The 27510-nt window shown below is 51.5% G+C and overlaps 2 protein-coding genes and 1 long non-coding RNA gene across 5 annotated transcripts in view; 2 read left to right on the forward strand and 1 right to left on the reverse strand.

Moving 5' to 3' along the window:
* Positions 1-100: 100 nt before the first annotated feature.
* On the forward strand, positions 101-9170 carry TAGLN2 (transgelin 2). 2 transcript variants are annotated; one of them, XM_005609971.4, is made up of 6 exons: positions 2569-2820; positions 4098-4218; positions 6829-7036; positions 7487-7661; positions 7947-8049; positions 8379-9170. In XM_005609971.4, exons 3-6 carry the CDS (start codon positions 6857-6859, stop codon positions 8518-8520), a joined length of 600 nt encoding a protein of 199 aa, XP_005610028.1. In that variant the 5' UTR covers positions 2569-2820; positions 4098-4218; positions 6829-6856; the 3' UTR covers positions 8521-9170. The 2 variants fall into 2 exon arrangements, with proteins under 2 accessions (XP_001504458.4, XP_005610028.1); XM_001504408.7 differs by lacking the exons at positions 2569-2820; positions 4098-4218 and adding an exon at positions 101-1617.
* An 11314-nt stretch (positions 9171-20484) lies between these two features.
* On the reverse strand, positions 20485-24192 carry LOC111773500 (uncharacterized). Of its 2 annotated transcripts, XR_002807995.2 has the most exons (3): positions 24016-24192; positions 23117-23170; positions 22330-22705 (listed from the first exon to the last, which is right to left on the reverse strand). It is a non-coding gene; the product is annotated as an uncharacterized lncRNA (long non-coding RNA). The 2 variants fall into 2 exon arrangements; XR_011438661.1 differs by lacking the exon at positions 24016-24192 and having other exon boundaries at positions 20485-22705; positions 23117-23483.
* Positions 24193-24443: 251 nt separating this feature from the next.
* CFAP45 (cilia and flagella associated protein 45) overlaps positions 24444-27510 on the forward strand; it is a 43062-nt gene continuing 39995 nt past the window's right edge. The window contains exon 1 of the mRNA XM_023640910.2: positions 24444-24591. Within this exon, the coding sequence (XP_023496678.2) occupies positions 24589-24591 (3 nt within the window). The 5' untranslated portion in view covers positions 24444-24588. The remainder of the gene's footprint in view (positions 24592-27510) is intronic.

Genomic DNA, 27510 nt, shown 5'->3' on the forward strand with positions numbered 1-27510 from the left:
TCTGGCTTTGATTCTGAGAGGGAGCTAGGAAAATCTTTGAACCTTTAAAAAGGTGGGGGGGACTCTTCCTGAATGAATGGAGGTGCATTCAATATCCTTTCAAAAAACATTTATTGAGTGCCTACTGAGGTCAGCTACTAAAGATCAGCCATTGAGCTGGATGCTGAGAAAATAGAAAGTGCACTAAGATATGCCTTTGTCCTTGAGGAGTTCTTTCTAGTCACCGAAGCAGGCAAGTAAAGAAATTGTTACAGTATGATGCGACAAGTTCTGTGATAAAGCGCTGTGTTGGTTATTATGGTAGCACAAAGGAAGGAGTCAACAGTGAACACTTACAGTGTGTGCTGGGACAAACGCTACATGTGGGGCAGCTTCAGGAGCCTCCCAGATGGTGGGAACAATGATAATAGCTAACAGCTGAGCACTCACTATGTGCCAGGCCCTGCTTTAAGCTCTCGACGGGTATTTAATTCTCTACAACTCTGAGGCACGTAGTACTGTTAGCTCTGTTTTGTAGACTAGGGAACTGAGGCATACAGTGCTTGAGTAATTTGCCCCAAAATCACACAGTGGGTGGGGGTGGGGGTGGGGGCGGGGGGGGGGGGAGAGGAAGAGAGAAGTCAGTGAAGGGAGGGAAAGCATTCCAGGCAGAGGAATAGCCTCTGTGAAGGCACAGAGGGGTGGAAACCTGTGGTCTCACAGGGAATCACCAGGAGATCCTGGAATATAGGGCTGGGTGGGATTGGGGAAGAGAGAATGGAAAAGTGGAAGGACACTGGTTGTTGATGACCTTGAAAACCAGGCTAAATGGGCTTCCATCATAGATGAAGAATGCCACTAATGGGTGCAAGCAGGGACTCCACCCCAAGGGGCTGCTCAACTGAAGCCTGAAAGCCGGGAACACTCCTTCAACCTCCAAACTATGCTCTCCACCCTCAGAGATGGAATGCCAGCCTCCTCCACTGAGGCCTCCTCTTCAGATCCTTCCAGGATTAAGAAGACATGTCAGGTCATAGAGGAGGAGATGAAAGGGAGAGGTCAGGTCTGAACCCTGGGTCCCCACACGGATCATGCCCCTTGGGTTCAGGGCAAGCAATGACCTCACTGTTAATTCCTGCCCAGGCTTGAAGCAGGTGAGGAGCAAGACCACGTGAGGGTGCTGTCCCGGCCTGCAGTCTTGTCACACCCTAGTCTGTTGCGGGGGAAGGGTCTTCCTATGCCTCTGTTTACCCAACCACCCTTTTCAAACCAAGAGGCATCTTCCCACGTACGCACGCCCAGTCTTGAGCTAACCTAGGCAGAAAGTTTCCCACTGGGGCATAGGTTTCTGGGCTCTGGCGTGGGGATTGAGGTTCTCATGAGCAGAGACGACTACCGCTGCCCTGTCAGCCCAGATGCCCCAGATCCTTTAATTCACGTTCTAGCCCACCGCCCCTCTCTCTTAAGCACTGCCCTCTGCTTCTGCGCTGCGGCGCCTTTAAACCGCCTCGGCCCTTGCCCCGCCCCTGGTCCGCCCCGTCTGAGGCGGGAGCCGCTGAAAACCCCCGACCGGGCCCGGGCGCTCCACTCGCCGCTGCAGCCCCCGCCCGAGCGCGCCGCTGTCGATCCGCGCGAACGGTGAGCAGAAGGGAGGGCCGGGGCTCGGGGGATGTGCATGGTCTCTAGAAAGCAAAAAGCTCGTGCTTGCGACTTGCTCCAGTGAGCTCGACGATCAGGGGCTGGGAGGCCGGAGTCCGATAACTTCTCTGCCCCGCCCTGTGCTGCCAGGTCCTGTCCCCAAACTCTGACCCGGCATTGTTGGGCGATGAGGTCAGGCGAGGCTTGCGGGTGCATAGACGGGGCGTCTGTCCGGAACAAGGACTCGGGGACTGTCCCCTACCCGCCGACTGCAGCCCCGGGTCCTCGCCGGGGTGAGGAAAGGAGGGCGTCGGGGCTGGCTGGCCCCGAGCGTCGCGCGTGCAGGGGCCAGGCTCCCGCCCTGGGCCAGCTCCGCGCTGCCGGGCTTCCCGCGCGACCCTTCACTTCCTGGTTCCAGCAGCACGTGTGGGTGCTGCCTGCTCTCTGCGTCCCCGAGGCCGGCCTTTCTGTACCTCGTCCTGCCAGCTCATTTTCCTGGGGACTCGGGTCACGGGCTGGGGCGAGGGGGCTCCGTGCGCAGATCCCACAGTGGCCTCGCTTTCCTCGGTTCTGGCTGGGAGTTGAAGCTGCAGTCGCCTCCTGGAGAGCCCCCCGACCTCAGGCATCCTGCAGGCCTGACTGCGGCCCGGGGTGCCCTGCCTGGGTGAGGTGGTGTTGGGCGGGGATGGCTGCTTTCCAAGCCCTCCTGCCCCTACGCGAGCTGATGCCCCCACCCCGTGCCCCCTGCTGCTGGGAAAGCCGGTGGTGGCCGCGGGCAGGCGGGCGGGCGGACTGCCCAGACCACTGCGTCACCCCAGCGGCGGGCGGTGGGTGACTCATCCCGCAGTAACGGCCCAGGGTGTGGCGGGGGCGGGGGGGGGGGGGTCGTCGGCTGAGGGGGCCGGACCAGCAGGACCGGAAGTGGACTGCCGCCTTCTCCCGGCTCTGCAGGCCTCCTGGAGCCAATAGCACGGAGGTTCTGGGAGAACTTGGTGTTTCTGAGCAGAAAGAAGCGGCGTGGAAGTGAGGATGGACTGGTGTGCAGATCGGTGTAGGAGGAGACCCGTGGCTGGGTGGACCCTCCCTCATTCTCTGTTTGACTCCAGAACACCAGACAGAGGGACAGCTCCCCATCTCCAACTCCCCTCCTAATTTCTCCTTCCTGGTCCATTGGGAAGGCTTAAAACTGCAAAGGAAGCCAAGGTAGGGTGGGGCCAGCAGGGCCCTACCATTCTAGAACCTTGTCTAACTCCTATGGGCCCCCTCACTCCATCGCCCCATGGGGATCGGCTTTTAATCCTTTCTTCACCTTGTCCCTTCTCCTCCAGGATTTTCAGATATGGGGCCAGCTCAGAATATACTATCTGTTCCTACAGCATTTGTTCTTCTCCTGAACTATTTCCTTGAGTCTACTTCTGTACCCCAAAACTTATAACTTCCCGTCTCCAGCCAGTGCCCTCCATATCCTCCACAGCTGCCTCCTTGAGGAGTCCCTTGCACCTGACTATACCTGAGAACTGCTGCAAGGGAGCCTTTCCCCAAGAGTCCCCCCTCTGCCCTCGGGGCTCAGAGCCTCCTCACCACTCTGTGCTGAGTGGATGTTTCTGCCTGGTGCCCCCATCCTGCCCCGTTCCTGTGTTTGGTACACAGAAGCCATGGCAACGGCCCTCACCTCACCCCTCCTCCTGCGCAAGCCTCGTAGCTTCCTGTTTGTGTAGTTTCAGCTTTCTCTTCCGCTCACTTACTCTTGCTGGTGAGGGGGCTGCCCCAGGGTGCTGGCCCCTTAATCATAGGTCTCCCACCATCCTTGCTTCTGCCGGCTCCCTGTGGCATTTCGCTCTTTCAGAATAGTCTTAAGCCCAATTCTGAGCTGGGAAGTTCCCCTGAGTCCTGTCTGCACAATGAATGGAGAGTCCCTTGGTCTCCCCAATTAAACACTGCAGCCAGGAACCCTCAAATCCTCCCACCCCCACCCTGTCTGCCTTTTCTTTGGCATTGGCGTGGGGTGGGGTGGGGTGAGGTAAGCTTCCAGCCCAGGGTCTGGGTGGGGCTGAGGGCTGGAGTGCTTTTTTGGCCCCTCCCCCTTTCCTGACTATTGTAACCTTGTGGGTGGGGGTGAGGGCTGTTCCCACAGCTCTCCCTGGAGTTTAGATTGCTCACAGCCAACCCACCCTCCAAGTTGTTCAGCTGTCGTCTTCCCTTTGAATCCCCAGCTCTGGGCATCTCCCACATAGCTTCTCCCCACCCCAGTAGGCAACTGGCTGTGTTCCCTTCCTTTGAGGTAGGGCAGGGGTTGGTCCCCTGGGTGTTACTAGGGTGGGCCACTCCGGCTCCAGCTCCAGCAGCTGGTTCCAGCTCCAGCAGCCACAGCCCATCAGCTCTCACCCGCCCATGGGGGTGGGGAGGAGAAACAGCTGCTGGCAGGCTGGGTTCTGGGCTGACCCTTCCCAGAGCTCCGCCCTATGACTCTGGCACCTCAGGTCTCTGGGGCACTGGCCCCAGAGTGGAGCCAAGATACTGCAGCTGGAGGCTGTGACACTGCCAGCTGTGTGCAGTCCCCGGAGTTGGGAAAGGCCCTCAGCATCCAGCCGGCTCCCAGAGGTGGGTCTGGGAGGCCAAGTCTGTCCTGCCCATGGGGGACCCTGGTAGGGTCTGCCGGCCCCTGGGGGGATACTGGGAGGGTCAGGCTTCTGGCTTGCTCTCCCCGCCTAACTCTGGCGTCCAGGTTAATCATTCTCCTGCCCGTTCTTTCCCTGGGCCATTGTGATCCCTGGACCTCAGGCCACTTGGCTGTGCAGAGAGACAGCTCTGAGGCCCAGGTGACCATAGCAGAGCTGCTCCCATAAGATAGGTCTGGACATTGGGCTGAGAAAAGGGGCTTACTGGTGGCAGCAGCTCCTAGCCCCCTTCCCTCTCCCAGCCCCGCCCCTGTGTGTCAGGGGTCACAGGCTTATATAGTCTGAGTGGTGGCTGGGCATCTGGGGCTGGCCTGGGCTGGGGGCAGGGGGGATCTTGTCTGCCTCTCTCCACAGGCCTCAGCCACTCGACCTGCCTGCCCTCCCCCAGCTGAGTGTGTGTGTGGCTGGTGATGTGGGTCAAGGCCCAGACCGACATTTATCTGGCCTGGCTTTTGGGCTAGGGGAAGTAGGAGGCGGGTTGGTCTTAATGAGGTTTAAAAATAACTGATTTATGGGGAGGATCTCTGCCGGAAATGTGCAGCTCGATTAGCTGGAGTAGAAAGGAGCCGCTGTGTTGGAGTGTGGGGGAGGGGCCTGGCCTGAGACACACAACGCTGGGGCTGAGAGGTGTGAGGGGGTTTGAGGCAGCTGCTGCCCCTGTGCCCTGGCTCCTTGTACTGAGGCCGAGCCCCGAGGCTTACGGAGGGGGTGGCAGGATGGTTTAATCTTGGGGTGCATGGGAAAGAGGGAGCCAGAGTGACTTCATCCCTTAAGTTTGACCTGGAGCCACCTGTGGGGAGAAGTGTGTCTCTTTCCTCTCCTTGACACAGGTGCCCATGCTGGGGGATCCCCTTTTATGTGCCCTCAGACAGTTAGCTCTATTTCAGAGCAGAAAGAAGGGCCCATCCAGGGAGAGGACAGGGACAGGAAATGGGGTCCTGTCCCTTCTCTGGTCCTGGCTCCCCCTTGGCATCCATAGCATTCCTGGGACTTGCTCAACAGGTCCCTAGGGGTGGGCCCAGGGCAGGGAGGTGGTGGGTGGGGACAGACTGTCCACTGTGAAGTGCTGCCAACTCAGGCCAGTGGTAAGGAAACCACCCAGTTCTTCCTAACAGAGGTCCTCAAACTAAGTTAAAGAAACCCTCCTGTGTATTTCCCCACCTACCCTCTTCTCCCGGGTTTCCCTAAAAATACCACCCAAGGCTCCTGTTTTAGTTCCCTATTCCTGCGGTAACAAATTACTATAAACTTAGTGACTTAAAGCAACGCATATTTAATATTTTACAGTTCTAGAGACCCCAACCGAGGTCTCACTGGCTAAAATCAACGTGTGTGAAAGGCTGTGTTCCTTCTGCGGGGTTTGGGGAAGAATCCATTTCCTTCGCTCTTCAGCTTCTAGAGGCCGCCTGCATTGCTTGGTTCATGGCCCTGCATCACTCCGACCTCTGCTTCCTTCTTGCTTCTCCCACTCTGACTCAACAGCCTCCGTTTTTCGCTAATAAGGACCCTTGTTGTGGGTACCCTGGGCTCACCTGAGTGATCCAGGGTACTCTCCCTCTCTCAAGACCCTTAATTCAGTCACGTCTGGGAAGTCCCTTTTGGCAGTGTAAGGTAACATTCACAGGTTCTAGGAATTACCGCACACACACCTTTGGGAGGGGGGGGCATTATTCTGTCTACCACCGCTTCTAGAGAGGAAAGTAGAATTTGTTTTTATTGCCTGGGTCCTCTTGGGAAGTTCCTTTTGCCTGCTGAAATCTGTTAAGGGCCTACTCAGACCTACCTCTTCCAGGAAGCCCTCCAGGCTGCTTCTGCCCATACTCTTCTCTGAATTCATACAGTTCCTATGTGCAGTTTAGGATTCATCCTGTACAATCCTTACACACTCCTTTTTGCTCACTTTGTCTTTCTGATGGCACTGTGGGCAACTTTAGGACCAACGACGTCTGTCTCTGCCACAATCCCTAGCACAAATAGCAGGTGCTCACTTAAAATCCAGTGGCTAATTGCCGGTATATACATCCAGTCCTCTAGCTCCTGGCATAGGTTTCCCAAGCCACTCCATATTCTTCCTCTTCTCCCCAAATCTTTCTCCCCTGGGCTGTAAAAAGCAGGATTAGGGCTAGAATGACCAATCTGCCTTTGCTAAAGCTGACTACCCCAAATAAGGGGCTGAATGCCCCATCTTGGCCTCATTTACTCCATATTCCATTCCAGTGCGTTTTATAGTTTATTCTAGTAGTGGTACCGTTCAAATGAAATCTAATGGGAAGACTCCACATAATAAACAGGCTGCCTGTCATAGAGGGGGGCACCCAGAGATGGCCTGCGTGGCTCCTTAACACCTCCCAGAGTTCTGAGCAGTGCTCTTCCAGCCCATGTCCAGGGGTCAAGGTGAACATCCCCTCATTTGGCCTCTGTTCTCACCTCTGGGGCCCACCCTGGGGATATGGTGTGTGTCTCTGCAGGCAGAACCCCCCACCCCACAGGCTGCAGAGTGCTGACCGCAGGCCTGGGTGTGTCCTCTCCTCAGCTCCCCACAGCTACCGTCATCCTTCAGAATGGCCAACAGGGGACCTGCCTACGGCCTGAGCCGGGAGGTGCAGCAGAAGATTGAGAAACAGTACGATGCGGACCTGGAGCAGATCCTGATCCAGTGGATCACCAGTCAGTGCCGAAAGGATGTGGGCCGGCCCCAGCCAGGGCGAGAGCACTTCCAGAACTGGCTCAAGGATGGCACGGTGAGAGCCAGGCCCCTCCGACTGGAAGTGCTGGGAGAGCGGGGCTGGGTCTGGGGGACCAGGGGTTGTTTCACCTGAAGAACTGTGGGTGCACCCATCCCAACTTCCTCCTGAGCCTGGATATCTTCATCGTGCGGATGACCTGTGCTTTCCTCCCTCCTCTAGAGTGAAGGGTGAGGGTGACTGTGCCTCCCCGGCAGCAGAAGGCCCGGGGTGACACAAGGACGACTAGCTCTGAGGACAGAACTGTGGGAGGGTGTGCTCTAGTCTGTGATACTGGAATAGCCGGGTTTTCACTCTGGGCTCAAGGCAGGGAGCTGGGCAGGAAGGAGCCTGAGGCTCACCCCGGTGGAGTCAGAGCTGTCTGCAGGTAGGAGAGGAACTTCTGTGGTTCCCTGTGGATCTGCAGTAGGCGTGGCCTCACCCCTGCACACTGCCGTCCTCACCCAGGTGCTGTGTGAGCTCATTAATGGACTGTACCCCGAGGGGCAGGCCCCAGTGAAGAAGATCCAGGCCTCTGCCATGGCCTTCAAGCAGATGGAGCAGATCTCTCAGTTCCTGCAAGCAGCCGAACGCTACGGCATCAACACCACTGACATCTTCCAGACTGTGGACCTCTGGGAAGGTGGGCCAGCGCTGGGCGCTGTCATCCAGAAGACCAGAGACGGGGCTGGGCCATCATGACCAGAGAGAAGGGGCAGGTTTCTGGCACCTGAGGACAAAGAGGGGTGTATGTGTGTGTGTGTTTTAAGGATTAGTTGGCCATGTTGGGAGTTGGGATGGAGAGGGTATGGGGATAAAGAGTATAGGAATTAGGAAGCTGGACCTGCTGAGTTAATGATGGAGGTGGAACCCTGGCGTCCAGGACCCCAGCCCTGTTGAGGCCAACACACCCCTTTCTCCTTCCCAGGAAAGAACATGGCCTGTGTGCAGCGGACACTGATGAACCTGGGTGGGCTGGCAGTAGCTCGGAACGATGGGCTTTTCCGTGGGGATCCCAACTGGTTTCCGAAGTGAGTATCGCTGGGGCAGCCCAGCCCGGGACAGGTGCCATGACCCCACCCATTCCCGTCCCTTGGAAATGATGGTTACACTATAGCAGCCAGCCCTTTACAAAGCACTTTCACATTCCTCATCTCACTTCATCCTCACAACTCTCACAGGATGGCAAGGGACTGTCCCTTTTGAGAGATAAGGAAGTAGCTTCAGAGAGGTCAAGGCTCTTGAGGGCCCGGTTGGTGCCAGCACTTGAGTCCATGGCAAAGCCTGTGCTCTGTCCAGGGAAGACATTTACTGGGGCAGCCTCCTCCCTCCTCCTAACCAATGCTCCCTTTCCACCCAGGAAGTCCAAGGAGAACCCTCGGAACTTCTCGGACGACCAGCTGCAAGAGGGCAAGAATGTGATTGGGTTACAGATGGGCACCAACCGTGGGGCGTCTCAGGCAGGCATGACAGGCTACGGGATGCCACGCCAGATCCTCTGATCCTGCCCCCTAGCCTGCCCCTGCCCTACCATGGATGGTTAATATATATATATATTTTAGCAGTGACATTCCCTGAGAGCCCCTGAGCTCTCAAGCTCCCCTCTGCCAGGGTGGGGGCCTGGCCTGGCCTGTCTTCTCTGGGGGTGCCCGATGGCGGCCTCTCCCCAATGCTTACTAATACATTCCTTTCTCCAAACCTACCAAAACTGGACAAATGGCCTCTTCTTTTCCGCTGGGACCAAAATTTGGGGGCCTCACCATCCCCACCATACCTCTTCTCTTTCCCTCTGGCCCTTCTTCCCCCTGAGCTCTGTGCCCTCAATCCATTCCTTGGCTGGAGGTTGGGGACACTGCCTTCTAGCCTTCCTTCCACAAATATGCCTCGCCCACAGCTGTGGCTGCAGGGACGTAATTTATAGGGAGGGGCCTGTGGTGGCTGCCACTCCAGCCACAGCTGGACTACGCTCGCCACACATCTGCGGCCGCCTGCCCTGGCAGAGGCCCTCTTGGCTTCTCATTTTCCATTCCCCTCGCTGTGGCTATGGAGTGGGGGTGAGGGGACGGGGGAGGGAGGGCTGCCCACTGTGGGCTGGGGCTTGAAGAATCTGAGTTTGCTGATTTAAATAAAGAATCTGTCTTTTTTGGATGGACTCTGGCTGTGTCTGGGGCCACTGAGCCCACTGCTGGGGAGGGAGGAATATGGTAGAAGTGCACTGACTGGTACAGGGGGAGGGGACTTTGGGGTGAAAGGTTGTAATCTCACCCCCATCTTCGATTTCCTTCCCCATCCTCTTTCTTCCTTGCTTTGGATGAGGGGAGGTTGGCATTGAGAAAGGACAGGCCCTCACTGTCCTGGGGCTAGAAGCCATAATGCAGGATATTTGGGTAGTGTCCACAGGGAGGTGGAGCCCTCACCTACCCAAGGAACTGGGTGGTCCTGGCTGGGCCCCCTCCCCCAGCCAGAACAGCCTCTCAGCCACAATAGCCTCAGCCACTGCAGGAGGGTTGGGCAGGCTGTTGGCCAGCCCTTTGTCTGGCAAGTCTGGAAGGGGAGCACCTCAGACAAGGTTGGGGCAAGGTGGCCTCTGTTGGAGTCGGCCAGACCAGCTTGGGGGCAAGGGATGGGGGTTGCGGTGGTGAGGAGGAACTAGCAAGCTGGGGAATGAGCAGGAAGGAGGTAGTGGTGATGGCTAGAAGGAGGAAGCCTTGGTTGATCCCACGTGCCGGGAACTGCATGCTGGGGAGAGCCTAGCAACGAGGGTGTCCTTCTAGCTGGGTGGCCTTAGACCAAGATAATCAATTTTGGGTTCAGGTTGTCCCGAGCTCCTAGCCCTGACCCAGACATGAACATTCCACCCTTAGTTTCCAACCCCTGGGTGTCACGTTTACCCCATGAGCTCCCCATCAGACCCTGTGTCTTCCTAGGGAGAACTTGAGAGACCCTGGGCCAGCCCCCCACATCTGGTCCCATCCCCATCAGCCGGCCCAGGGGTCTGGCTTCCACTGTTCCTTTCCTCCTTTCTACTTCAGGGCGTCTCTGTTTCCTTAGGAGGAGAAAGCTGCCCATTGTGCCAAGGGTGACAGAGTATGCAGAGATTGATGACCAGAGAGGTTTTTCCCATCACTCCCCGGCCCCACTGTGGTTCCCTCTGCCAAGAAGCACCTACTGTATGCCAGGCCATATGCTAGCGCCATGCATCAGCCATCAGCCCAGAGGCTCCCAGCCTGGCTGATCTGACACCACACCACAGCACCAGAGACATGGTATTTGCTTGCTTGCTGCACTCCCTTGGGGCTGGGCGGGCACAGATAAGATAGGCAGTAGCCTGTGTGCTAATTCCTAGGGGGTTATCTGTCATTCCACTCCTTTATCCGGTTCACGAAGGTTTTGTGGAATGCCAGTGAGGGAGAGTGATGTCACTGCAGAGAAAACCTCGAATTCACTGATAATTATACTAAAAAAACAAACCATTTGCACTCTGCTCTGATTTAACTATTTAAAGCCACATGCCTCACAACTTTCTGAGACACCCACCATGTCACAGAGTCAAGACTTAGATGTGTTGCCTTTTCCCAGTAGATTCCCACAATAGTCCAAGAGGTGGATATTACTATATTATTTCCCCCCTTTCGTCCCCAGATGAACACACTGGGTCTCAGGGCAAGAACCTTGCCCAACGCCATGTAAGGAGTAAGTGGACGGACAGGGATTTGAGCCCAGGTCAACCTGGTCACTAGCTGTTCCAGGCTCGGCAAGAAGTGGAGCCATAGAGGGACAAGGGGGACAAAGGGTGGTGGTAGTGGTGGGGGTGTTCCTCATCTGAATACTGAAGATAATAATAATTCCTTCCTCATGGGGCTCCTGTGAGGATTTTGTGGGATATATACAGAAAGCATTCTGCATAGTCCTAGAACATAGCAAGTGCTCAGGAACTGGAAATGTGGAGAAAAAGGTAGGGTTTGTGTGGACACTGGGCTGAGGGAGAGGTGATGCCCAGCGTGCCACTGCCCTGTTGAACGTGGTCAGAGATGGTTCAAGGAACCTTATCCCCCACTCCCTGGACCAACTTACTCTTCAAGACAAGCATTGACTAGATTTGAGAGGTGCTCAGCCATGGGGCTTGCCTGGCTTCTGGCAGCTACCGCCATCCACCAAGCAGCTCTGTGAGGACTCTGCATGTCTCCCCTTAATCCGTCTTGCTGCAGGTTCAGCTCCTTCCTTCTGGAAATGGCCTGCACTGACACCTCAAAATTTTGTTTTGGGGGATTGGCCCGGTGGAGTAGTAGTTAAGTTTGTGTGCTCCACTTTGGTGGCCTGGGGTTCACAGGTTCGGATCCTGGGCGTGGACCTAGCACCGCTCATCAAGCCGTGCTGTGATAGCATCCTACATGAAATAGAGGAAGACTGGCACAGATGTTAGCTCAGCAACAATCTTCCTCAAACAAAAACAGGAGGATTGGTGGCAGATGTTACCTCAAGGCCAATCTTCCTCATTAAAAAAAATAAAAAATTTTGTTTTGGGGAGTCAGCCCTGATGGCCTAGTGGTTAAAGTTAGGGGTGCTCCACTTTAGCAGCCCAGGTTCAGTTCCCAGGCACAGAACCACACCACTTGTCTGTCAGTAGCCATGCAGTGGTGGTGGCTCATATAGAAGAATTAGAAGGATATACAACAATGTACTGGGGCTTTGAGGAGGAAAGAAAAAAAAAAAGAGAGAGGAAGACTGGCAACAGATGTTAGCTCAGGGCAAAACTTTCTCAGCTAAAAAAAATTGTTTTGTTTTCTGTTGGCTGCTAGGTATTTTGTTCCATCTGAGGTCACAGATTCATCCCTCATTTGGCCTCTCGCATCTCTCCTGGCACTCCTTCAGATCTTGGAGCCTAGGGTGCATCCCTGCCGTGAGGTCAGGAGGAAGAGCTCCTCCGTATGGCACCCCTTTTTCATGCCATTCCACACCTCATTTTCCATGACTCTCTACACTGGTGTTTCCCAACACTGCCCCTGTGGGACTGTTCCTGCTGCCCGGAACAATCTCGTCCTTCCAGGTCCCACCATGACTTGCTCCTTTATCTCCTTCAGGTCTTTGTTTAAATGTCACTTTCTAAATAAGACCTTCCCTGCCACCTTAGTGAAAATTGCACACTCCACCCTCAGCCTGAACCCCTTCCTCCTTCCCTGCTTTCTCGTGTCACCATCTGATACCCAATATATTTTACTTATTTATTTTGTCTCCACCCGTAGAATATATACTCTGTAAGGGCAGGTTTGTATTGGTTTAGTTGATGTAGAGTAATGCCTGGCATGTTGTAGGTGCTGGATAAATATTTGTTGAAAGAATGAATATCACACTACTGAGTTCCTGAATCCCCTGGTCTGGTGACACGGTGCTCAGCCAGCCCTGGCTGGGTCTCAGCAACCCAGCCTGTCATTGGATCTGAGATGCAACCAGCTTCCATTGCTTCCCCATCATTCCTTTCCCAAAGCTAGAAAGCTGTGAATCCAGTACTCCCTACAGCCAGAGGAGTGGAAATTTGGAAGGGGATGGAGAGTGGTGTGTGTGCTCTGGGCAAATGGAAGGTACACTGAAGAACTGGGGGCAAAAATGGGAGGAGGGCAGGAGGAAGAGGCAGGAGCCAACCCCAGTTCATTTACTCCTTGCCTTCAGCCTTGAAGTGGAAAATCACTGTGGAGGTGGAGAGAAAGGAGGCTTGGCCCACGGTGGCCAATGGAAAGGAGAGTTGGAGAAGGAAGGCAGGGAGGAGGGGGAGGAGTGGGGTGGGGGGCGGGAGCACAAGGAAGAGGGCTTCAGATGCTCCACCTAGTTTGGCTCACCTATGAGGAAAAAGCATAGATCTGTGCAGTCTATTCATGTGCGTGTGAGTGTCTCTTCACAGGTGTGTGAGAATTCACAGGACTAGGGCTCGGGGGTGAGGTGGGAGGAGATGAATCTGTGACTGTGTGGAGACTGTCTATGAGCATATGAGCATATGTTTACCAAAGCCTGAGGATTGGGGGTGCAGAGAGGTATGCGTCCTGCGTGCGTAGGTGGGAACGTGAGCACCTGTGCATTTGTACTTGGCTCCGTGGAGAACAGTATGTCTCTTTCCAGGCTCTACAGCCCAGAGAGGCCATTGAGAGCTTGGCAAAAGGCCCGAGGAGCAGTGGAACAGGGAAAGGGCCAGACAATAGGGCCCAAGGGAGGGAACAATAAAGGGCCTGGGATTAAACTTGTTGAAGACAAGGGTAAAGGGTAAATTGGTAACTGTCTCATTGCAGAGAAATGAGTCTTAGTCTCTGGCTATGGAGGTTGATTGAAAGACAATGCAGAAATTTAGGTTAGACAAGGAAAAATGATCCTCAACTCCGAAGGTCGTTAGCCTCTGGACTCTCTTAAGGGTCGGGAGCAATGTCTTCAATAATAGGACAAATTCCATCTTCTTAAGGTAGAAAATGAGCAATTCTGCCTGGGACTGCTCATACACACACCCATTTTTTCATTCATATATTTGTTCATTCAACAATTATTGAGGTTCTATTGTATGTCAGGCCTTTGGGGGGATATGAAGACGATTAATACATGATCTCTTTGCTCAAAGAGCGCATAGTCCTGCAGGGGAGACAAAACATGGATAGGAGTCATGACGATTCAGGAAGCCAGCGATGTGTGCCCTTGGAGAAATGCAAATAGGGCTCTTTGGGAGGATCACTCGCCAACCTCCCGCGGTCCTGGATCATTTCCAGAGTGGAGGCTGCTGGTGATGTCAAGGCGAGCTGAGGTTACATATCTCAGGGATTCTCACGCCTGATCTGCCCAGGGAAGTGGGGCTGCTGGTTAGAGGGCTCCTTCATAAAAAGGAGCAGTCGTTGGCTCTGTGGTCAGAGGTCAAGTTTCAGTGAGGGGATGAGAGGCTATTCCTTTCTGGCCCGGAGTGGGAGCGGAAAAGAGGCCCGGTCAGGGTGAGAACCAGCAATTGGGGTAGGGACAGATCAACATCACTGCGGGTGGAGGGTGAGGCAAGGTCATACAGACAGCTCCTCAGATGCTGGGGCTGTCACACCATTTCACACCCACGGTTGGCAGGACCTGAATTTTGAATTTTGTTTCCATCAGAGAAATGTGCTCGGTGTGGAAATGAATTGTAGTGATGATGATGATAATGATGATGATAATGATGATGATGATATTCATAATCACTTTTCTGCTAGTTACTGGGCTAGGAGCTTTACCTCTATTTCGTATTGGTTCTTTCATTATTTCAAAAAATATTCCTTGAGCACCTATTCAGGGCAGGGCTCCTGCTGGGTGCTGGGGGATATAGCAGTCAAGAAGACAAATATAGTCTCTGCCCTCCTGGGAGGAGCTAGAAAAGCAAAGAATCAATTATAGTGTAATGTGACTTGTGGCAGGCTGAGGGGGGCGTCTAGGGCTGTGAGAACACACGGGAGGGGACATGACCCAGCCTTGTGGGGAGGGGCATCAATGAAGATTTCTGGAAGATGGTAATGTCTGAGCTGAGGATGTAAGGATCATTAGAAGCATGAAGGAGAGGCGAGTGGTGGTGATGAGGAGCACAGTGTTCTAGGCAGGGGTGTGGCATGTGCTTGAGCTGGAGGCGAGAATGTGCAGAACTGGACTATAGAATGTATGTGTTTAGAGGCAGGAGGGGTGGGGTGGCGAGAAATGCAGTTGGAAAGGGAAGTCAGGATTAGATCATCAAAGGAGCTTCAAAGTCAAATTAATAATTTTGGATGCTTCATTAAGGGCATGGGAGCTATTGAAGGATTTGAAGGAGGGGAACGAAGAGCTGAGAGTTTTTTTTTTTTTGAGGAAGACTAGCCCTGAGCTAACATCTGCTGCCAATCCTCCTCTTTTTGCTGAGGAAGACTGGCCCTGAGCTAACATCCGTGCCCATTTTCCACTACTTTATGTGGGATGCCTGCCACAGCATAGGTTCACACCCGGGATTTGAACTGGCGAACCCGGGGGCTGCCGGGGCAGAACGTGTGAACTTAACCGCTGCACCACCAGCCAGCCCCAGAGAGTTGTTCTTATTTGCAAGTTTCCTTAGGTTGCAGGGTAGAGGATGGCCTAGGGTTGGGGAAGACTACTGGGGCAGGTGGACCTTAGGAGGGTACTGCGGCAGTCCAGACTGAAGTGAGAGTGGCCTTGGCTAAGGGAGGCCCAGGGGGGACTGAAGAGAATGGATTCTGAAATGGTTTAATACTCTCTGATTGACTGTGGACAGTGAAGAGGGGGAAGAGGATTCCAGAAAGCCAGGCTTCTGGCTTTAGCAACGAAGCAAAGGGTGGCATCTGTTGCTAGGACAGGAAGTCCAGGAGAAGGGGACCGATGCTACCACAAAATAGTATTCTCTCCCATTTTACAGATGGGGAAACTGAGGCTAAGAGAGCAAAAGTAACTTGCAGAACCCAGCTGGTGGCTGAACTGAGATTTAAACTTATGACAAAAGAAGTCCAAGCTAATTGCTCACCCCATCGTGGAGCTCCCCTGTGAGGTGGCCTGCAGCCAGCACGGGCCGTGGTTTTGCTGTGGGCGGAGGCCAGGGCCACAGTGAGGAAGTGAGAGGTCAGGCCCGGGAAGGGGCGCACGAAGTTCAGCGCTGCAGCAGCCAGTCCTCTAAGGCAAATGAAGATCTGGCAGCTTCAGAAAGGAACTAACGGAGAGACCCCGAGGCCCAGCCCCTGAGTCCTGCAACTTGGGGTTTCTGTCCTCAAGGCTCCCTAAGCTTTCTGGAGGCCCCTGACAGCTCAACTTTTCCCTCCAGGAATACAAGCTGCCACAACCACCAGGACAATGTGGAGAGTTGCCCTTTCAAGGCACTTCCATATCTATTAACTCCAGGGAGCCTTGCCACCTCTGGGGAAAGCTGCAGTATTTTTATACCCTTTGGGGAGAAGACAGAAACTGAAGCCTAGAGTCTGTAGGTGTTGTGCCCCAGGTCCCAGGGTTCTTGAGAGGAGAAAGCACACCTTATGTATCTTGGTATGGCTCATGACCCTCAGAACAGTAGTACCTGGCCCAGAAGGAGCTCATTCAAAGTTTATGGTTTTGAATTGGTCCTGCATGGACTAGAATCCATGTCTCTGGACTCCTGGTCACTCACTGGATGTTGAAAATACCCAGAATGAAACATCCCTGGGGAGAGGGCTGACTGTAGACTCCAGCAGATACAGGATGGTTAGAATACCCCAGTCCTCATCCTGTATCTTCCCCTACCCTGCCACAAGGAGTCCCAACTTTGTGAAACTTACTCTGCTTTTTAAGGGGCAGCCTCAGACGGCCAGCATGGGCATCATCCGGGGTGCTGGTTGGAAATGCAGATTCCAATTAGACCCATTAGGCCTATTAGACTGAGAATCCATGGTGGAGGTAGTAGGGTGCTGTCTTGAATTTGCATTTTAAAGTGGCTTCCCCCATAATTTTTAGGCAGCGCTGTCCTAGGAGATTTTGAGAGAAGTTTCTCCAATGAGCAAATTGAGGTCTGGGAGGGCCCTGGCCTGAGGCCTTGAACAGGAGTTATCCCTACCCCCCACCCCACACTGTTTGGTGACTGTGGCTGGGTTGCCAGGGGAACCAGGCTGTGTAACTTCCTGGCTCTGGCAGTTTTCCCCTCCTTGGCCTTATCTCAACATCCGCCACCCAGTCCAGGGCCTGTGCTGGTCACGTAGGAGGGGAAGCAGTGCCAGGCGTGTGGAGGCATGTCCAGGGCATCGGGCAACGCAGGCCCGAGGACTAGGAGTGGGTGGCAAGAGGGGTGGAGATGAGGTTTTGAGGAAGCGAGGGAGGCTGCAGATTCGTTCATATCCTTCTGTGTGGCCTGAGGGATATCTGCCCAGTGGGAAGGTGGCCAGGAACAGGGGAGGTGGAAGGGGTGTGACCCTCTGTTTCTCTGTCATGACTCTGGAGGTCCAGCTCCTTATTCATTGCCTCATCCCCCCCGCACCCCCCCCCTCCCCCGCCCTCCCATATCAGAAGGTGATACTGTCCTTCTGGCCTGTGCCCTCTCCACCTCCCCTCCCTCCCCCTCTAGACTCAGCTCCCAGCCCAAGCTTCCACTCCCACCCTACCATCTCCTTCCCCCATCTCCACTCCACCCTACTTTTTTCTCCTTGGTCCCGAATTTCTTCTTGTTCCTCAAACTGTCTCCCCTGTCCCCGCCCCATGCCTGGTCTCTCAGGCTATAGCAGGAAGGCCCTATGGTTTTTGAGGACGGGAAAGAGAAAGAGAGTTTTGAAGAAAGAGGGAAGGCAGCAAATACTTTGAGTAAAATAATTCATGCATTTCAGTATTTATTTATGTTTTAAGTCCTACTTTGTTTTAGAAAGACTTGAAGGCAATTTTGAGAGTTCAAGTATTCCAGGAAGAAGGGGGTAGCAAACTAGCCTCTCAGGCATCCTGGCGACGTAGAGGATTTACAGTCTGATTCCTGATGGTGTTTATACTACACTGAGGACAAAGGCCTCCCCCCACCCCCGGATCCCCCTGCTCTGGGGGAAGGAAAAGGGAAGAAAACCACCAGGCTTTGTGCAAATGGATTTTCGAGCCCCGTCTTCTCTTCACAACCCCTCTCTTCTGGGCTCTTCCCCCACCTCGAAGATAAGGGAACAAGCCCCAGGCGCTTAGGCAGGTTGCCCAAGGTTTCTCAGCTGCGAGTGGCCCAGCCAGGGTTCTAACCTTGCTAGTCTGGCTCCAAAATCAGTCACTGCTTTCCTTCTTCACTGAGCTGCCCCAGGGAGCACAATTGATGGGAGAGCTTCTTCAGTCTGTCGGTCATAGAATAGTTGGCTGTGAACCAGCCTCTAGAAATGGTGCTTTACTGAGAACTCAATAGGCATCCCAGAATTCCCTTCATGGGCAGTTGGTCATCCCTACAAGGGGAGCAGAAGCTGCACAGGGCAATAGAGGTAGGTTCAGAGGAAGGAGGTGGGGTCCCTATCCTGGAGAACTCCCAGCATGTTCATAGCAAAGGAGTTCAGAGAAAACATGAGCCGAGTAGACTATCGCTAACAAAGGACTGCATGCACTTAACACAAACTCTTCCACAGGAACGGGGAAGCCCCATCTCTTTTGTTCAGTCTACATATGTGGCCCTGCTACCCCATCCCACGCCCAGCTTCAGCATCTCTGATCCCTGTGCTGGGAAGTGCACGTTCCTAAACGCAATTAAAGCAGAGCGAGAGAGAGAGAGAGAGAGAGAGAGAGAGAGAGAGAGAGAGAGAGAAACAGGGAATCAAAGTCTGTCTTTTCATTTCTCTTAGACAGGAGGCATGTTCAAGTGAGAGGCCAGACTTTTCATTTTAACCAAATGGCTCCTCAGGGTCTTGTCTCCCAGGCTCCTCCCATTTAAATGTGCTTATTTCATCCCAGAGTCAAAATTCCTATCCCTCCTGCTTCAGCCAGTGTGGGGAGCTCCTCAGGAGGCCAGCAGGGTGGGGCCAGCCTGACCCGGCACCCAGGAAGGTGGGGTGAGGAGGAGCTTCGGGACCCAGCCCAGCCCAGCCCGGGGTTGCCGTGCTCTGCTCTCAGCTCCGCGGCGCCCAGCTCCTTGCCTGGCTCTGGGCTCCTGGCCCCTGGCCTGCAATCCAGGGTTTAGTCTGAGGCTTCTCTGGGTGCGGCAACTTGATAGGAAGGGTCAGGCAGCCGGAGGTGGGGTTAGGGTTGGGCAGAGAATGCAGACCTGCCCTCTTCCTCAGGCGTCTTCGGCCTCTTAAACCTTCCCAGTTGTTCTCACCCCTCGGCTTGCTGGGCGGTGAGAACGCTGAAAATGGGACGGAGCAGAGGAGAAAAGCAGAGGAGAAATGAGAGCTGGGGGATCGGGGTAGAAGGAAGAAGTCTCCGAAGATGCACAGCAAGTAGAAACGAGAGGAAGAAAAGGAAGGGCACGGGGGAAGGTGGAAGAGGCCAGTGAGGGGAGAGTGGGCAGAGCTGGCTGAGGTTGGGAGGTGAAAGCACGGGCACCACCCCGGGCCCCCTCAGATATGGATATGGCTGCGCTTTTGAGCCAAGTTTTGCTGAGAAGGGAAAGGTTGCCTCCCTACTTATCAAGGGCAGAACCAGGCTTTGTGAGGCCTAAGGCTTATACAATTTTGGAAGCCCCACAATAATTAATACAAAATAATTAATACAAAATTAATTACAGGTGTGAACATTTATTTAGGATAATAAATCACAACAAATTATAAATTTTTAAAAATCTGGCAAATGCTATAAACATCATAACATCTAGAAGAGTAACATAAGATTTGTATGATTTCATTGCCTGACATAACTCTAAACTGGTTTTCACCCATAACCTTTTTTGGCTGCTTATTGTCTCTTCAAATGACAATGATTTTATCATATTACTTGATACAGAGAGAACAGAACAATAACTTGGGCTTTCCTCTAGAGTGGATTGATCAATGCTTTTATTATTATTGATAGGTTAGCATGTTTCTTTCATTTGACAGTTTGTTGTTGGTAAAATCATTTTTTATGATTGTTGTCAAATTTGGGAAAATTTGTGCTCCATTTCTTTCTTCTGTGCGTTGTAGGATTTCAGGACGTTGTTCAGTAATTGATCGTGAATGTTCTTTGAATTGACGGCACTCATTAACCAGATTGTCATAGGTCCTCATGTTAGTGTTTTTATGAGTTTTATGCAATGTCCATCCATGTCGATGTTTTATGTCAAACCAATAAGAAATTTAACATTTTCCTTATGTGTTCCTATGATTTTCTTCTCCTCATTGATTGGATTATCAAACAATCCAAGTGCCTGTTTATTCTATTCAAAATTTGTCTATTCCCCTTATTGAATTACCTTTTTTGGTATAATCTGATAATTTTTATTCCAATTTGCTTCTCGATTTCAAAATAATTCCTACCGATTTCATGGTTCATTTTTTACCACTTTTGTTTCATAAAGCTATTAATTTTTCTATTGAGATTATAATTGACATAGTTTCAGGTGACATAATGATTCAATATTTGTATATATTGCAAAATGATCACAATAAGTCTAGTTAACATCCGTCACCACACAAAGTTACAAATTATTTTTTCTTGTGATGAGAACTTTTAAGATCTACTCTCTTAGCAACTTTCAAATATACAATACAGCATTATTAACTATAGTCACCGTGCTATACAGTACATCCCCAGGACTTACTTATTTTATAACTGGGAGTTTGAACCTTTTGCCCACCTTCACCCATTTCACTCATCCCCCAACCTTCCCTCCCCTCACCCCCAGGCAATCATCAGTTTATTTTCTGTATTTATGAGTTTGTTGGTTTTTTTTTTAGATTCCACATATAACTGAGATCATACAGTATTTGTCTTTCTCTTTCTGACTTATTTCACTTAGCATAATGCCCTCAAGGTCCATCCATGTTGTCACCAATAGAAAGATTTCCTTCTTTTTTATGGCTGAATAATATTTCATTATATATACTTATCTATCACATTTTCTTTATCCATTCATTCACTGACGGACACTGAAGTTGCTTCCAAGTCTTGGCTATTGTAAATAAAGCTGCAATGAACAGAGGGGTGCATACATCTTTTTGAGTTAGTGTTTTCATTTCCTTTAGATAAATGCCCAGAAGTGGAATTGCTGGATCATATGGTAGTTCTATTTTTAATTTTTTGAGGAACCTCCATTTCCATAGTGGCTGCACCAATTTACATTCCCACCAACAGTGCACAAGGGTTCCCTTTTCTCCATGGCCTAGCCAACACTTGTTATCTCTTGTCTTTTGATAACAGGCTTCTAACAGATATCAGGTGATATCTCACTGTGGTTTTGATTTGCATTTCCCTCATGATTAACAATGGTGAGCACCTTTTCATTTACCTGTTGGCCATTTGAATATCGTCTTTGGAAAAATATCTATTCAGATCCTCTGCTCATTTTTTAATCAGATTGTTATTTGCTATTCAGTTGTGTGAGTTCTTTACACATTTTGGATGTTAACCCCTTATCAGATATATGATTTGCAAATATTTTCTCCCATTGGGTAAGTTGCTTTTCCATTTTGCTGATGGTTTCCTTTGCTGTGCAGAATAAACCCATTAATTTTTAAGAAAATTTTCTGTTCTTTAATATATACATTTAAAGTTGACAAAAGAAGAAAATATACTCTTGATATATATCCAAATCTGTTAAATCTCACCTGTATTATTTAAATCTTCTAAGAGACTTTCTAAAATGCAGTTTAGAATGACATGTTCAAGTTGTATCAACGTTTTGAATAAATTTTTTGCATTTTGTTTATGTTTGTGTTTCTCTTCCAAGCCTTTGAAAATATATTATAGATCCTTGAAACACCATCGTTACCTAACAAGGTGCAGTAGGCAGAATAATGCACTCCCCTCCTCCAAATATCCACCTCTTCATTCACAGGACCTGTGAATATTTACCTTACACGGTAAAAGGGACTTTGCAGATATGATTAAGTTAAAGACCCTGAGATGAGGAGATTATCTTGGATTATCTGCGTGGGCCCAACCTAATCACTTGAGTCCTTAAAATCAGAGAGCCTTTCCCAGCAGAGGGAGATGTGACTCCTTTGGAGAGCTCAGAGATGCAGTGTTACTGGCTTTAAAGATGGAGTAAGGGGACCATGAGTCAAGGATGATGGGCGGCCTTTAGACACTGTAAAAAGGATTCACCCTGGGGCCGCTGGAAGGAATGCAACCTTGCAGACACCTGGATTTTAGCCCCGTGAGACCCATGTGGAACCCCAGAACTGTAAGATAATAAATTTGTGTTCTTTTAAACTACTAAATTTGTGGCAGTTTGTTACAGCAGTAGTAGAAAACTACACATAGGCTTGAATAGTTTTTAAATGGAAAGACGGTCTTATTAGATCTAGAAAAATACAAGTAGGCATGTGTGTTTAAAATACTTTTTTTTTAAAGATTGGCACCTGAGCTAACAACTGTTGCCAATCTTCTTTTTTTTCCTGCTTTTTCTCCCCGAATCCCCCTAATGTATATATTTTTTATTTGTCAAATTATTTTGTATTATTTGTTTTATCAGTTGTATATATTTTTTTTAGTTGTGGGTCCATCTAGTTGTGGCTAGTTGTGCTATGTGGGATGCTGCCTCAGCATGGCCTGATGAGCGGTGCCATGTCTGCACTCAGGATCCGAACTGGCGACACCCTGGGCCGCTGAAGCAGAGCACGCAAACTTAACCACTTGGCCACAGGGCCAGCCCCTAAAGTACTCTTTTCTATGAGAGGAATGCAAAAAGAGAATGTATCACTGTTGGAAAAACAGAAGAAGACACAAAGTCTAGGTCCTCTCAAGGCAGTTTTTTCTCTGATGAGATGCATAACGTGTTTATAATTATATATGCTGCATTACTGGGTCTCTCCCTGGTCAGAGAGAACTTCAGTTTTGAAGGCATTGATAGGAACAGAATCTCCACTTACAATTTGACACAATGAAGGGTTCGAATTTTTTCACAGTCTGGCTTCCGGTTTTGTTTAATTCAAACCTTGTTTTCCCTCCGCTCTGCAAATACTTCTGGTGTTTGGCACCATAGCACATATCGATGTGGAGAATATGGCTGGCACTTTCCGGTCTGGACATCAGGTGAGTTGGCATAGCGGACTAGTGGAAGGAGTGTTCCAGGCAGCCATTCCTACACCAGGACAGCAGGCAGTAACGTAACTATACATGGAAATAATGGAGAACCACACAAACATGTTTTACTAAATCCAGAATAAATCCCTAACTTAGCTTATTTCTGCAAAAAAAACCATGGTCAAGTAGACACATCGCTAAGAGCCTTGATATGAGCCTTGCATGGGGCTCATGAAAATAGGATGCCTGAAGCTTAAGCACTGATAGCTTCGAAGTAAATTCAAACAAAAGCCTGGGAGGTGATTCCCTCACGCTGCACTCTATCGTCCCTCCTTCCCGCCTCAACTTGACACCTTTCCCTCAGAGAGGCCGCCTGGGTTGAGAAAAGAACAGAAACTTTGAAGTTTGGACCGTTCTCTCTCTTCGCCTCAGTTTCCTCTCTGGAGGATAAGAACTACCCCATAGAAATGTGGCTCTGAGGATTGGTGGAAAACTTACCGGAAGCATCCGATCCACAGCGGGCTGGTTACTTCACCTTCCCTCCTTTCTGGGCTGCAGGGAAGAGGGGGTTATGATGCCAAGGCTGGGAAAGGACTGGTGCCAGGAACAGAAAAGTCCTTTCCTGATTCCCAAGCCGGCGGGTGTGCCCCCTCCTTCAGATCTGCCCCTATTGTAGCTACTCTTCTCTCCCCGCCTCTGATCCCACCTCCAACACCTGTGCCCGCCGCGCCTCCCACCCCCATCCTGTCTTTTTGAGCTTCCCAAAGGAGATAAGGCTGGGAAATCTAGAGAAGGAATGTGAAGCCTCCTTTTAAAACAGCTGGAGGTGACCTCTGCTCCCTTCCTCCATTTCCCTGGGGCTTGTGAAGAGCCCTCAATGGCCCTAGCTCGGCAGCCAATCCTCCTTTGGCCCAGAACAGGTCACAAGATGAAGCGATTGGCTTTGAAACACAAAAGCCAAGTTGGAGTGAGCTTCAGAAAGGCGGGCTGTGAGCGTTTGGAGAGAGGTTTGGGAGTGGGAAAGCAGCACGGAATCACAGTCACCACTTCTTTTTGGCCTAAGAATTCAGCTAGTCAGCCGGAAAAACAAGTACTGGGCCGCGTGGGAGGGTTCTGTGAGGCTTAGGGCAGGCAGGCCGTGGGGGTCAGTTCCGGCTGCAGGTTCAGAGCGATAGGGGCCAAACCGAATTGGGAAAATCATAAAACTCCTGAAAACCCTTCTAGAACATACAAATGGGGAAGCATGAAAAGGCAGGTTCCCCTAAAGCCAGTTCCATTGATTTCGATTCAGGTCCTCTAGCAGGGCCTACATTTTATTTTTAATAAACTCTCTCAGGTGATTCTGAGCTGGAGGTCTGAGGCCCACATTTTAAGGAACTGCTCCTGAAACTACATACACATCCTCACAGCTGGAAGTTCTTTCTTTGGTCTAACCAGACTCTCTCCTGTTGCGACACTTGTTTCTTCTGATCCTGCTTGCTTTTCTGCAGACTAAACTCTCATCAGGGTTTGGCTAAACACCGCAAGTGCACTGGGGCAACGGTAACCATGGTAACCTAAGAGGAGCGTCCGGGGAAAACCGTGACCCTGGGCCTCGCTCTTAGAGGGGCTGCCAGGAGTTCGACCCCCTGGGCCCATGCTAGCCCCGTGAGGATTTGGGTCCTGACCCAAGAATTCAGCCAAAGCCAAAGTGAAAGCGGAGGGCGCCAGAGCAGGTCAGACTTTTCAGAGCCACAGTTCCCGCTCGAGCCCCGGGCGGGGAAGATTCGAGGGAGGGGTGCGGGCTCCTGAAGCCGCCAGCACGCCGCATTCGCCCGCCGGAGCTGATGGGCCGGGCGGGGCCGGGGGCGGGGCCGGGGCCCGGGAGCGCGGGCTCTTGGTTGCTATAGCAACGCGTCAACACCCAGTGCCTCGGTGTCTGTGCCCGCGGCGGAGGCGACGGAGGCGCCGAGTCAGGGCGTGCGGCTGAGATGGTGAGGTCCTGGGTGGCGGAGGGGAACCTCGGATGGGGCCTCACGTGTCCTGAACTGGGTTAGGGTTCTGAGCGGGGAAAGCGAAGAGCTGGAGGAGGGCAGAAGATGGGTCTGGGTCTGGGGTCAAGAAGGCCCAGGAGTGGGGAAGACACCCCTAGAAGAAGGAAGGGAAGTCCTGAGGGGGATCCAAGAGAGGAATTAGGGGTGGGGTCGGTAGGGATTGAAAACGCGGAGTGGTGCTGAGCCGGGGAATTGGGGAGAAAGGGAGATCCCACACCTCTTCCCTCTCCCTCCCTAGGCTGGGATTGTGGGATGTGATGTGGAAAAACCACTGGTGAGGAGGCCAGATAAGGGGTTATAGTACCTCCTCTGCCACTAACAAGCAGAATGACAAGGTGTAAGTCACTTAATGTCCCTGAGCCTGTTTTCCTTTTTGTGTGTGTGAGGGGGTTGGGGGGGAAGGGGTGAGTGGGTGATGGCCATGGGTACTCAGTAGGTACTCAACAAACATTTCCAAATGAATAAATGAATGAATGCATGCATAGGGAGGGTACCAGGTTTGAAAGGCCGTGGAGTGGGTTTGGGCCTGGTCTGGCAGGCCTGGGGCTCTGGGATGGGGAGGACCACCGGGTGATAAGGGTTTAGAAGAGACCAGCCCTGGGAGGGGCTATGAAGGGGATGTCTGATGTCTGGGCTCCAGTGAGGAGGGTGTTGGTCCCTGAGAGGTAAGGGAGAGGAGCAGAGAATAGGTGTTGAAGCCTTGGGTTACTGGAAATAACCTGAGAATTTCAGGGGGCATACCAGATGGCAAAGGTGGCTCCTTGGGTGTACTTGTGGACACACTTCATGCCCAGAGGTCACACTGCTTTTCTGAGACTCAGTGGTTCAAATTCAGGGTCCCCAAGTAGAGACTTCAGAAGAGCTTTGTTAATTATAAAATAAACGCATCTCTAACAAAGAGCAGTTCCCAACTTCTGAGGACCCCCTCTGGTATTGCAATGGGGGGCCCCCTTTCACTGTGCATTTTATTATACATAATTATCCCCAGCTCTCCTCAGTGCTTTACAGGCACAGTGGTGTATGTCTGTGTGTGAGGCCCTAGTGTCATGCCTGGCATCTGAAGGCACACAGTAAATGTTAGTTTTCATTTTCTCCTGTTTAAAAAATTTCATATTTCCAAGCCCAGTTAATCAGTGAGTTGCACCTGGGTTAGATGTGTGGGCTTTAGCGCACTCGGATCAGGGCCTCCCCACCCAAGGGCCACTCAGGGCAGGAACTTGGCCTGTGGACTGAGCCCTTCTGAAATCCTTTGGACAGGACTGGGCACACGGGCACCTTTGAGAAGCAGTGAGTCAAGTTAGTGTCCTCTGCTGTTCTGGCAGGCCAGGTGTGTGTGCGTGCGTGTGTGTGTGTGTACGTGTATGGTGCTACTCACTAGCTTTTGAAAGCGTTTGGAGGAATGAGGAGAGGTGATGGTGGGGGTGGTCGTGCTCAAAATTAGGCAGACCTCCAGGACTCTTATGAAAACAATGAATAACAATGTCCTCCGGAAGGAGGGACGGGACCTCAGCACTGACTAGGGTGTCATCTTCTGATGCTATCCCACAGATAGCCAACCTGGTCCTATTTGAGGAAAGAGGTGAAATGAGTGGATCGGATCATTAGTAAAAGCCAAGATGCCTGGTGCCTGGGCATCCCCACCTTCTTAGTAACCAAAGCCTACAGACAAAGGAAGGAGAATCAGGCTGAGAGCTCAAAGCCTGAATTTGCTAGCCTGCAGTGGACCTTTTTGCAAAAGAGGAAGTAGATCCCAGGCTGGAGAGGGCATCCAGGAAAGGACAGGCCTTCGTCTTTGTTCAGTTGACAGGTGTTACAGTTACGTCAGGGAAACTCCACACCGACCTGTTCCAGCCCCGTTGCAGCTCTGTCCTGCCGGATTTGAGAGGAACATCCGGGATCCTGGGACATACCACACTGTGGTTTCTTAAGGGCTGCACTCTCCTGTGTTCCGAGGCAGGGCACCAGGCCCACTGTTACGTTTTGTTTTCAAATAAAAATATTTTTTTTCCTGGTTGTAAAAACAGTTACCTACTCATTGCAGAAAATTATTCAATACTGTACAAGAAACATCTTAAGATGAGGATGCTCATCTGAAATTACTGTTAGAAAAATTTTGGTGAACATTCTTCCACTAATGCATTCTGGGTTCATACCCTTCATACAAACATTTTTACAGCAATACTTACATGTTTCTTATAATCTGCTTTCTTTAAAACTTAGTATGTTATGGAGATCATCCTATATCAATGACTAAGTCAAAAGCATCAGAGTCTCTCCCAGAGCCCCTAGCAGCGGCGGAATTCTTGTCTTCCTGGGGTGGGATGGTATTTGAAGAGAGAGGGGGTCAGCTAGGTTACCAAGATGAAGATATCAAAGCAGGGCTGGCGTCTTTATCTGTCCCCAATCCCCATCTTCCCCAATTGCCCTTGCCTTCTCAACTATTACAACCCGTTTTTATCAGTCTCTTTTCCTTTCCTTCAGGAGCTGCCTCCCCACCAGGAAGACTAGCCACACTTCTCTCTAGGCACTGCTCAGCTTCTTAGGGATATTTATTTGGTCATGCTAGAAATAAAGCCAGCCCTTCACCTCCTCAAAGAACCTCTTGGCTACTGCCTCTGGCTCAGAGGGCTCTAACTTCCCATTTCTGCTTGGTTCTTCATTTTTTTCTAATACTTGTACACAGTGACCTCCCTAATCCTTCTTGTTACTCTTGGCAAAACTGGTTATTCTAACCCTGGTGTTTGGCTTGTGGCTTCAAAGTCAGCATTTCCCCAATGAGGTTTCCTCAGCCACCCAACCCTGGAGCTCAGTGTCTCCCTCTGCCCTGCCCAGTGGCCACTTTTCTGTGGTCATCTCTTT

This window comes from Equus caballus, chromosome 5 (genome assembly GCF_041296265.1).
Source record: "Equus caballus isolate H_3958 breed thoroughbred chromosome 5, TB-T2T, whole genome shotgun sequence".
NCBI classification, from domain to species: domain Eukaryota; kingdom Metazoa; phylum Chordata; class Mammalia; order Perissodactyla; family Equidae; genus Equus; species Equus caballus.

Bases quoted from the DNA above. Each gene is read 5' to 3' on its own strand.
- TAGLN2 (XM_001504408.7), top strand. From the start codon at position 1,358: ATGAGCAGAGACGACTACCGCTGCCCTGTCAGCCCAGATGCCCCAGAT. The intron at 7,662-7,946 runs GTGGGCCAGCGC...TCTCCTTCCCAG, and splicing joins GACTGTGGACCTCTGGGAAG to GAAAGAACATGGCCTGTGTG. The intron at 8,050-8,378 runs GTGAGTATCGCT...CTTTCCACCCAG, and splicing joins GATCCCAACTGGTTTCCGAA to GAAGTCCAAGGAGAACCCTC.